Source organism: Euleptes europaea, chromosome 3, assembly GCF_029931775.1.
Source record: "Euleptes europaea isolate rEulEur1 chromosome 3, rEulEur1.hap1, whole genome shotgun sequence".
Classification (NCBI taxonomy): domain Eukaryota; kingdom Metazoa; phylum Chordata; class Lepidosauria; order Squamata; family Sphaerodactylidae; genus Euleptes; species Euleptes europaea.
The window spans coordinates 9,514,324-9,526,112 of record NC_079314.1 but is presented as its reverse complement, the minus strand read 5'-3'; the positions used below and the strand labels follow the sequence as shown (position 1 = coordinate 9,526,112).

At 53.5% G+C, this 11,789-nt stretch overlaps 1 protein-coding gene across 1 annotated transcript; it reads right to left on the bottom strand.

Annotated features, from left to right (window-relative positions):
* Positions 1-499: 499 nt before the first annotated feature.
* GPR4 (G protein-coupled receptor 4) lies at positions 500-1,600 on the bottom strand. Its single transcript, XM_056846311.1, has one exon. It carries the CDS (start codon positions 1,598-1,600, stop codon positions 500-502), a length of 1,101 nt encoding a protein of 366 aa, XP_056702289.1.
* Between the last annotated feature and the right edge of the window lie 10,189 nt (positions 1,601-11,789).

The window sequence follows — 11,789 nt, the reverse complement described above, 5'->3', positions numbered from 1 at the left end:
AAACTTTGGAACTCCTTCCCCAGGGAGATTGGTCTGGTTCCCTGCCAGCATGTGAAGACTGTGAGGGAGGTGGGGCTGAGAGCTGTGACTAGCTGTGACTAGCCCAAGGTCACCCATCTGGCTTCATGAGCAGGAGTGGGGAAACCAACTCAGCTCACCAGATTGGCATCCGCCACTCATAGGGAGGAGGAGAGAATCAAACCCGGTTCTCCAGATTAGAGTCCACCGCTCCAAACCACTGCTCTTAGCCACACCACACTGGTTAAATAAATAAACGTGGAGAATTCTCACTATGTGGAAGCAGCCAAAGAGAAGTACAATCACACGTAGCCTGTTGGATTCATTGTCAAGACACAGGAGTTTCAATGCAGTCATAATAATAATAACAATATTTTATTTTACCAATACTGTATGTACAGGCTGTCTGCCCCAGCAGGCTGCCAGCAGGGTGCTATACCTCTTCTTCACAATTTAGCACCAGGAGCTTGCTGGGGAAAGTTCAGTGGTTAAAAGTCAAAATCTTCATTTGGAGCTCTTCGTCCCGCGTCCCTCCCCCAGCCTGCGAGGGGGGCAGAGGGAGGGGCAGGGACTGCCGGCAGAAGCTGCTCTTCTTGGAGGAGAGGGGGGTGTCGAGGGTGAGCGAGGCATTGGCCATCTCCTGGGGCTTGGAGCTGGTGAGGAAGCGGACCATGGTGGACAAGGCCTTGGCCACGTCGTTGCGGGCCCCCTCGTTGGCGAAGCAGTAGAGGATGGGGTCGGCCACGCAGTTCAAGCTGGTGAAGGCCAGCGAGGTGTGGTATGCCACAAAGACTTTCTCCTCAAAGCTGCAGTCACAGGGCTTGCTCAGGTAGACGGTGCTGCGGGAGAGCAGGATGACGTGGTAGGGCGCGAAGCAGATGAGGAGGATGGCGATCAGGCTGAGTGAAAGGCGCTTGATCTTGGCCTTCTCCTCCTTCTCCGTGGAGATGTTCCCCCGCACGGCCCGCAGGATCCCCTGGTAGGAGAAGAGCATCAGCACCCACGGGAAGAGGAAGCCGATGAAGACCCGGTAGAGGTTCATCCAGGCCACCCACTCCTCCATGGGGTACTTCTCAAAGCAAAAGGTGTGGTTGTAGAGGTCGTGGAAGAGTTCGTTGTGGAAGAGCGGCGCCGAGTTGGCCCCGATCTCAATGGCCCACACCACCGCGCTGACCGCCACGGCCGTCTTGACCCGCCGGAACTTGGCGAAGCGCAGCGGGTGCGCCACGGCCAGGTAGCGATCCACGGAGATGCAGCAGAGGAAGGCGATGCTGATGTAGATGTTGGTGTAGAAGATGAACCCGAAGAGCTTGCAGGACTCCTGGCCGTGGATCCAGTTGTCGTAGTGGAAGAAGTAGTCGATCCAGAGGGGCAAGGTGCCGATGTACAGCAGGTCCGCGATGGAGAGGTTCATCAGGTAGACCCCCAGCTCGTTCTTCTGCCTGACCTGCAGGTAGGCCGCCCAGAGTGCCATGCAGTTGGTGGGGAGGCCGATGGTGATGACAATTATGTAGAGCGTGGGCGGGAAGAGGTGGTCGACCTTCGAGTCGACGTGGCAGCTCATCAGAGACACGTTGCACATCCTCGAGGCGGAGGTTGGGTGGGCCGGCAAGGAAGTCAGGGCAGGAGCTTGTGGGGCTGGAAGTGGTATGTCCACAGGACCACGCAGGCCCTTGCAAGGAAGTCCCTAGAGAGGATGGGCGGCAGGAGCGCCATAGGCCAAGCCTAGGCGGCCCCTCCCACCGTGGCTCTGGAAACTCCAATTAGCGTGGTTGGTCTGGGAGCGGCTCCTGTCTCTCTGGCGGCTCCTGCCTCGGATCTACAGAAGAAGAAGAAGACCAGTGTTTTTTTTTTAAGTTATGTGAAGGCACAGCAGTTCGTGTCCCACGTGAGTTGTGGCTCCTACGCACCTCCTGTCATAATGCGCAGCTCTTCTTGTATTCCAGGGTACAGGAGGCAACCAGATCTTGGGTGTCCCTGGGGAGCTGCATCCCTGAGGGGCAGGACTGACCGGCACCATCTGAATGAGCTCTGCTTCTCTGCAGACGTGAACAGGTCTTAATACCATGTCCTGAGGAATTTCCCCCTCTCAGAATCCTGTTTTATCCTAATCCAGGATGGGCCAATCCTGTCAGATCTCAGAGGTCTTTCATGCATGGCTGTTTCCCTCGCCATCACCCCTCCGATAACTTTGGGTCTTTGTTTTGATTATGCATGCCGTTTCTGACCGTCAGAGGTCACCTCACTCTCCCCCTGCATTTTCCCGCATTTTCAGAGACCTGTTTTATCTTTAATTTGAAAACGCGGGGAAACCAGGGGGAGAGCGAGACGACCTCCGACAGTCAGAAACGGCATGCACTATCAACACAAAGACCCAAAGTCATTGGAGGGGTGGACATCGAGGGAAACAGCCATGCATAAAAGACCGGAGAGTAAGCAGGGTCGGCCCTGGTTAGTACTTGGATGGGAGATCACTAAGGAATACTAGGGTTGGTACACACAGGCAGTCAATGGCAAACCACCTTTATTTTTATCTCTGTCCTGCCTTGGATAGCCCAAACTAGCCCTATCTTATCAGATCTCAGGAGCTAAGCAGGGTTGGTGAAATGAGGCAGGTGAGTAAACAGAGGCATAAGATGTGGGAGGGAACAAAGAACCTTTACCAGCTTTCTAACGCTGATAGTGGGGACAGATTCTCAGGACCCTCTACTCTCCCTGCCCTGACCTGGATGGCCCAGACTAGCCCAGTCACACCAGATCTTGCAAGCTAAGTAGGGTCAGCTCTGGTTAGTACTTGGATGAGAGACCACCAAGGAAGTCCAGGGTTGCTGCACAGAGGCAGGCAATGGCAAACCATCTCTGAATGTCTCTTGCCTTGAAAACCCTACAGGTCACCATGAGTTTGCTACAACTTGATGGCACTTTACACACGCACAAGAAAAGGTATTAAGAGTGACCTTAGACACTGACTGCTTGAGATGCAAAATCCAAAGAGCTTCCCCCTCCCCATCCCTCCAGTAACCAAGATAGGACACAAACCTCCATCGGAATGTGTCCTGCATAAGCCTCATGGAAATGGATGGAAACAGCTCAAGAACACAGAAAGCTGGTTGCAGAATTCCATTTCCTGACCATCTCAGAACTCTTTCTTAAAAATAAAGAAATAAAAACAAACCTTTACACTAAGCAGATACTTGTAAGTATTTAGGCACTGGCTGGAAAGCCTGAGAACAAGATGTCTCTTGGCAGAAGGGGGGTGGACTCCCAAGCCTGGCAGAGCTCTTGCCCCCTCCTCACAAGTAGCAAAAGCAAAGCAAACAATTCAGGATCAGACCAACTCACACACTGAGAATAACATCAGGCTTCAGCTGTTTTGGCGCAGAATCTGAACCGCCCCATTGCCAGTTCTGTTTATTTGTAGGAAGGAGTGTGTGCTGCCCCGTCCACAAGGATACGTGACCCCCCTGGGACCAGAGGCGGCAGCCACAGCTAGTGGCAGGGAATGGCAGTTAGGGGGACAGCGTGGCCAAGGGAGGGGGCAGGGGCATGGTCAGAGGTGTGGCAAGGCTGAAGTGGGAACTTCTCCCAGACCACGTTAGACGAGACTCTTTTCCCATCCTGATTAGTGGCTCAGAGCTGAACCAAAGTGCAGCCTTTGCCCGGGCAAGCAACCAACCCATCCCCGGACCTTGGGGTGCTGCTGGGTGCCTCTGGGAAGCAGAGACCACCCGCAGGGGCTGTCTCACCAGAGAGTGGCTGCAGTGCGCCTAGGAGGCGAAGACAGCAGGAAAGAGCTGGAAGATCAGAACCAGGGCCAAAATTTTGGACAGGAGAACAAGAACGCAGGAGCAAGCATGGGCCGAGTGTAAGTATGCAGGCCAGCTCCTTGTGGGCAGCTTGAGTCCACGACATGCCAGCCACGGAAAGCAGCTGGTCCTTTGGGCAAAGCTGTTTCCGGCTCACGCTGCTCTCTCCCTCTTGCGCCCTCAAATCTAACAAGGTTACCATAGCCACAGTTACCAGATGCTGTGGGTTAGGGGGAACAGGTGGTAGAGGTGGGGGGGCTTCAGAAAATGTGGTCAAATCCTCCTCCTGAGCTTTTTTGCCTCCCTGCCCCTTCGGCAGCTTTACAGAAGAGAATGAAACAGACACTTTAGCACGTCTGTACAATGATGGTAAGACAGGTGCGAATTCTTCCCTACCGGGGAAAAATGATTCACCACCCACACAGAAAACTAGCGAGTCAGGGAAAAGGGTTATGCATAGCCTTTTCTGTATGTGCACTTACAGAATATTCCACTCCACATGCACAAGGAAAAACTTTTTTGGGCTGATTTGTCTCAAACATCCCAGAACTTCTACCTGTGCAGATTCCTGTCTGGTCTGCACTTAGAATGAACAGAAGATTCAGATATACATTTATCAATTCCCCACATTTTAAATCCGCGAGTCGGGGTTCCTTCGCACACAAGGAGAATCTACTGCCGATCAGCTTCTTGCACGGTTGTCTGTCTTCTGGGTAACTTGTTTGCAAACGGTTGCCTGCATTTGCCCAGCTAAGTTTTTGAACATGCACAGAGTTCCACAGTGCCAAGCCACTGCATCTAGGGGCTCAGACCTGGGATGTGATGGAAGGACTTCCAGGGGAGAGGATTCTGCCTCCAGCCAGCCCTGAGCCCCAGCATCTGTCTGTGTCTCTCACTTGTCGGGAATTTATCCCTGTCTTAACTCTGCAAGTGTTGGCTCCTTAATTAATTTGCCTCTGAAAGTGCAGCACCTCGAATTTCTGCACAAAATGCTCCTGAAAAATTAACGCTGACCTTTCTCGGGGCCTTAATCCTTCTGGCTGGAGTTGAAGGTCATCAGGACCCCCTCCCCTGGAACTCCCCTGTTATGCTCTAAAGGGCAAGGAACAAAGCAAGACCCAGGCAAGCACCCCCCCCCCCCAGTCCCAAACAGGCTGCTGGAAGAAGCCGCCGCTCAGCCTCTCCCTCCGATTAAAAGTTCAGCGTCAGCTCAATCTATAACAATAAGTGTGGGTCATGGACCCTCATTTCCTCCCCCACTTGTCTTCCCTCACCGGGTGGCCGTCCTTTCTTTCAACAAAGCTCTTTCTTACCATGAGTAAACCGATAGCTCTGCCTTGCAGATAGCAGAAGGGGGGGAAGGAGGTATGTCAGTTCACTCTGGTGCTGTCCTGTTTACTCTAAGGCATTTTGAGGACACTGGGAGAGGGAGTGGGGAACTCATGAAAAATCCAGACCAAGGACTGCGGAGGGTGTCTTTTTAATTTCCAGAAATTGTGAAATGTCTGTACAGTCTCCAAGGTGCTACAACACCCTGTGATAGGGTTGCCAACCTCCAGGTAATAGCTGGAGATCTCCTGCTATTACAACTGATCTCCAGCCAATAGAGATCAGTTCCCCTGGAGAAAATGGGCGCTTTGACCATTGGACTCTATGGCACTGAAGTCCCTCCTCAGGCTCTGGCCCAAAAACCTCCTGCCGGTGGCAAAGAGGGACCTGGCAACCCTACCCTGTGAAGACTGCTGTACTGGGCGTGTGAACTAAAATACAATAAAATACAATAGCCCTCCCTACATTTTCCAAACTCTTCATTTTATTCATTTATTTATACACTGCCTTTCTCCCCTAATGGGGATCCAAAGTTGCTCATATCATTCTCCTCTCCTCCATTTTATCATCCTAACAACCTTGTGAGGTAGGTTAGCCTGAGCGGCTGTGGCCGGCCCACGGCCACCCAGCAAGTTTCCATGGCACGAGTGGGGATCCGAACCTGGGTCTCCCAGATACTAGTCTGACACTTTTAACCACGACAACCACGCTGGCTCTCGGCGAAAACGTTGAGAGAGAAACCTAGGGAGGCATTTGCTTCTACCGCCATCCTGGGGCACAGAACCCCTCCCTGGGAGGTGAGGTTCTTTGAGACGAGCCGGAGGATATCTAATGGAGCCTTCTTCCAAAGCCTGCCTTCCCCGGGAGAGGGGAATGGCCTGGTTGCCCTCTGAGAGGTAGAGAGGAGCAGACGGGAACCGGCATCACGACTGCTGAAATGAGGCATAATTGCAGAGAGAAATGTGGTGGGTGTGGAGGGAGAGGGAGGCTAAAGCAGTTCACCGGTGGGCGGGCAGGGGGGGGATTGCAGGCAGGCTTCTGCCGCCGAAGTGGAGGAGCAGAAGCAGAGGTCGGCCTGACTTCCACCTTGGAGAAGGAGTGAGGCATCGGCGGTGTGGATCAGGGGTGTCGGGGTGCACCTGGCAGGAGGCAGGGCCTAATGGTTACAGCACGGGTGGGGTGAGGTGCCAGGATTTTGTTCTCCGACAGAGCAGTTTAGGGACACTTAACACAGAAAAAAAAAACAAGGCATAACCCAGAGCGCTGCTTTCGTGCTGCTGGGGGGCAGGACTGCCAGTGGGCACCGTAGGAAGGGAGGCCAGGAAGCTGAGATCTGGTCAACTCCCTTCTCCCGTGCACTCCCTGCAGGTTTAGAGCAGCAGAAAACAGGGGGAGGGGGCTGAAACAGGAACGGACTTTGTAACTGGCTCATCCAAAAGGAAATCGTGACAAAGTGTGGTGCAGTGGTTAGTGTGTCAGACTAAAGTCTGGGAGACCCAAGTTCGAATCCCTGCTTTGCCACAGACGTTCTCTCATTTGGGTTGCCAGGTCCCTCTTCGCGACTGGCGGGAGGCTTTTGGGGCAGAGCCTGAAGAGGGCGGGACTTGGGGCGGGGAGGGACTTCAATCCCATAGAGTCCAATTGCCAAAGCTGCCATTTTCTCCAGGGGAACTGATCTCTGTCGGCTGGAGATCAGTTGTAATAGCAGGAGATCTCCAGCTAGTACCTGGAGGTTGGCAACCCTAGCTCTCAGTGACCTTGGGCTAGCCAAACTCAGCCTAACCTTCCTCACCGGGTTGTTGTGAGGATAAAATGGAGGAGGAGAGAATGATGCAAACTGCTTTGGAGGCACACTGGGGAGAAAGGCAGGGTATAAATGAAGTAAATAAATAATAAGTGAATTAAAAGAAGAATCGCTGGAACGTTGCATGAGGCTGCATCTCCCCTCCCTCCCCCAACGGGCAGGTGCGCACCTCATCCCACGGTGCCATTAATCTGGCACGGAGGTTGCTGACAAGCTTGCCTGCCCAGCACTAAAGGTGGCTGCAGGTGTTTGCTTTTGCCCGGGTAGGGGTGCGGTGGGGGGGTCTCGTACAAAGTGTGGAATCTCGACAGCCTTCCAGGCAGGGCTGGCCTGAGCCATTCTGGAGCCCCAGGTGGAAAATCTGAGTCCTTGCCACCACCGGCGCAACACACGCACACTGCTTTCCGCTCATTAACCGCTCGCAATCTGCCAGCAGCTTTCTTATGCAAGCCCTCTTAAAACACTCGGGAGCGCCTGGTTCATTTCAAAGAGGGTGGTGCGGAGGACTTCCTGGTGGGTGGTGCCCTGTGGGTCAGGTTTTATTGTTCGCCACTCGGCTGCATCCAAAATCTGCTCCCTGAGCTGGTAGCCTCGCTGCACGACTTCTGCCCTCGGGATGCTGCCGCTGATCTCGGGGGACATAAGCAAGGGCTCCGTTTGAACTAGGGCTTAGCTCTATTAACTAATTTCCCTGGCAGGGATGATAATGAGAGGAGGGCTTCTGAGCATGGCTAGAGAGCTTTTTTCAGAAACTTCAGCCAACTCCAACGCACCTGGAATTCAAAAGAAGGGCTTCCCTGGCCCAAGGGTGTGAAGCTAACAATAACTGAGTTCTTGCAAACATCTGCTTATCAATAGGGTTGCCAACCTCCAGGTAGTAGCTGGAGATCTCCTGCTATTACAACTGATCTCCAGCTGATAGAGATCAGTTCCCCTGGAGAAAATGGCCGCCTTTGGCAATTGGACTCTATGGCATTTAAGTCCCTCCCCTCCCCAAACCTCAGGCTCCACCCCTAAAACCTCCCACTGGTTGTGAAGAGGGACTTGGCAACGCTAGCTGATTGAGCTGCCATTCAAGACATAGGGGCAGCAGACTGCTCAAGAGTTGGCGTCCTGCTGCTTCCGGCTTCCTGCCCCCCCCCCCCATCTGATCTGTTCCCCTCTCCAAGCCTGTGATGTGGAAGAGCCAGGGTGAAATGAAGTGGAAGGCAGAGACATCCATCATCCGTGCTGCTCTGTGCCCACCGTTAATAATTGTCCTGGTATCGCTAATGGTGAGGATTTGGGGGGGGGGGGACGGAGAGGCTTAAACAAAAGGAGGAACATCGTTACTCTGTAACTAGACTGAGCAGCCAATTAGGAGAGAGAGTCACCCAGCTTAGTGCGCTGGCAAGAATCATGCCAAGTTCTACATATGAAGAAACGATATAAATTGATCATGCTCAAGTGTGTGTGCTCCTTGGCATAACCTCATATGAAGCTTTCTTATGCCAGCTGGTCAGACTGCAGGGCTATCTAGCTCGGGGTCCCCAACATGGTGCCCGTGGGTACCTGTCAGCACCCTTCCTGGTGCCCGCCAAGTGTTTTTAGAAAATGGGAGGGGCTGGGTGGGGCTTTTGTCCAGCAAGTCTTCTGATTGACCACTGGAGATGTGACAGGCCGTGCAGATGTTTTAAAATGTTGCTTTGGCAGCCGCTGGCACCACAGCACGAGGAAAGATGGTGAGGGGTCTGGAGACCAAGTCCTATGAGGAAAGGTTGAAGGAGCTGGGATGTTTAGCCTGAAGAGGAGAAGACTGAGAGGGGACATGATAACCGTCTTCAAGGACTTGAAAGGCTGTTATATAGAGGAGGGTGCCAAGTTGTTTTCTGTTGCCCCAGAAGGTCAGACCAGAACCAACGGGTTGAAATGAAATCAGAAGAATTTCCATCTAGACAGTAGAAAGAATTTCTAACAGTTAGAGCGGTTCCTCAGTGGAACAGGCTTCCTCGGGAGGTGGTGAGCTCTCCTTCCCTGGATGTTTTTAAGCAGAGGCTAGATGGCCATCTGTCAGCAATGCAGATTCTATGAACTTGGGCAGTTCATGGGAGGGAGGGCATCTTGGCCATCTTCTGGACACTGGGTATGTGTGGGGGATAGGGTTGCCAGTGCCCGCTGTTGGCGGGCAAACCCCCGGCAATTGCCCCCTCTGCCCGCCAACCACCTGAGGGTCGTCGGGCAAACGTGCACACATGCGTGCATACCACACGCAGCACTTCTGGTTTAGAACCGGTTCTGCCTCGCGAGGGGCCTTTACCTCTTAGTTTGAGTGGTAAAGGACCGCTTTACCACTCAAACTAAGAGGTAAAGGCCCTTTGTGAGGTGGCACCTCCAGTTCTAAACGAAGCGCCGCACGTGTGTCGGCGCACGCACATGCTAAAACGCGAAAGCCTCCCGCCAGAAGAAAAGAGGGACCTGGCAACCCTAGTGGGGGAGGTAGTTGTGAGTTTCCTGCATTGTGCAGGGGGTTGGACTAGATGGCCCTAGTGGTCCCTTCCAATGATTCTATGATCTGCGCTGTGTGTCTGAGTGGGAGCTGCGGCAGCCGTTTTGGGGCTGGTTCCACTTTCAGCAGCAGCTATTTTGTGGCTGCGCCCACCGCACTGTGTCAAAATCCCAAAGGTGCCCACAGGCTCAAAAAGGTTGGGGGGGGGGGCCCTGATCTAGCTCAGTCCTTTGACAGTGAACAGCCGTCCAGGATGTCATCCAGATTCAGATGCTGGGGGGCGGAATCTGAGGCCTTCTGCATGCAGAGAGCAGGGCTCGGCCACCCTTGTAAATCCTCCTCCGTCTTCTCCTGGTTTTGAAGCCCCAGGTTTTAGTTTTAAACTGAGCACTGAAATCACCTGGGTGCCTCCAGACAAATCTCAGCGCTTGCACGTTGCAGTCCCAGGATACAAAGTGCAGCTGATGTGCACCTAATTCAAAGAGAAAGGGGACCCGGCAGAAGGGTTCTCAGTGCTCGGCTGCTCCCACCTGCGGAACCCCTCGCTCCTGGAATCTAGTCCGGGTCTTGGGTCGGAGCCCTCAGTAAGGCCACGGTTGCCACCAAGGTTTGAATTAGGGTTGCCAACCTCCAGGTACTAGCTGGAGATCTCCTACTATTACAACTAATCTCCAGCCAACAGAGATCAGTTCCCCTGGAGAAAATGGCCTCTTTGGCCATTGGATTCTATGGCATTGAGGTCCCTCCCCAAACCCCGCCCTCCTCAGGCTTCACCCCAAAAGCCTCCCACCGGTGGTGAAGAGGGACCTGGCAACCCTAGTTTGAATGCTTTAACGTGGCACACACAAGTGGCGAGACGGAAGCGCACCACTGCTGGCACCCCCCACACTCCTTGGAAGCAGTCCAGTGTGATCTCGCTGCTTGCAGAATGCTCACACATATGGTCACCTTGCCAAAATAAAAATATTCACTCCGGCCTGGCTTCCACACAAGCTCCCAAGTGCCTCTCCGTTCAGAGTTCCCTAGGGCATCCTTTCGAAAGCCAAGGCTGGGTAGAGAGGGATTGAGTTCCTTTTAAAAATTGGAACAGGTTGGGTTCTAAAATTAACCCAACATTTCTTAAATATGGATTGATTAATTTAGCAATACCCCCCTTTTTATTCTGCCTTTCCACCCCTGAGCTCGGAGCAGCGTTAAATGTCCGTCTTCTCCTCTCCCCCGCCTTGTCCTCATTGCAGCCCTGCGAGGTAGGTAGCGACTGCTCCAAGACCACCCAGTGAGTGTGATGGCGCAGTGGGGATTTGATCCCAGTTCTCTCCAGTTGCTGGCTGGATCTCCCGAAGACTCACCCCGAGGGCTTAGGCCAAGGTGGCCCGTAGGCCAGGACTCAGGAGCTGGTACGGGAAAGCCTCCAGGCCTGGGCAGAAAGCAGCTCCTACGGAATGAGGCAGAGAAACGGCGGAGGGAGGCGGGGGCCAGCCTCCCCAGAAGGACATTGGCTTCTTCTTTCCTTATTACCAGCCCAAACGAGATTAAGCCAGCCGAAGCTCCACTGCCCACCTGCTTCCCGCCACGAGCCAGCGGAAGGCACATGTTCCCTGCCTTGAAGCACAGTTCCCAGCCTCTCCAACCACTTTAGCAGTGCTAAAAGACGGGACCAAGAACATTGTGTTTGGCTGGAGTTGGTGGGGGGGGGGGCACGGTCTTCTGGCTACACCTGGGACTCTCCAAATAAATGTCTTTTGGATTCTGGCATCCGTAATTTTCAACCTCTCCTCTCCAGGCACCACCCCTCCCAGCCCCACAAACACCTGGCTCTGCCCCCTGCCTAGGAAGCACTCTGCAAAATGTCTAGATCCCCCCTAGCCATCTTCCAGGGGGAGGAAGGTTCGGTCTTGGCACAAGACATGGTTCAAAATGTCAGAAATCAGACTCAGCAGAGGTTGTCAAGATGAGAGTGCTCTGGGGCATGTGCCGAATGTCCTTCCAGCATGACCAATTACCCACAGCCAGTCCCTGCCGCGCATGGGTTTGGAGGCACGGTATACAGAGGGAAAAGAGCAGCCTCCATGCCGGGTAATCTCTGGCACCTTGTTTGAAAAACAAAGCAGTGAGCCGGGGAGGGGAAGAAGCTGCACTGGTAGAAATTCTCCCTTCTGCAAAACTGAGAGCAGGGTGGGGTTTAAACGGTGCTTTAAAGGGGCCGCATGCATTTCTGTCCCCTGTGTTGTTTTCCTCTCCTGCTCCCCTCTCGTGCCTCTTCTCCTTTCCTGACTATTTCACTTTTATTCTGTATGTCGGACGGGGCCTTATGACTAATTGCTGTTCTCTGGGTTGAAATCCTTGC

Excerpts from the sequence above, each read along its gene's own strand:
- GPR4 (XM_056846311.1), bottom strand. The coding sequence starts at position 1,600 with ATGTGCAACGTGTCTCTGATGAGCTGCCACGTCGACTCGAAGGTCGAC.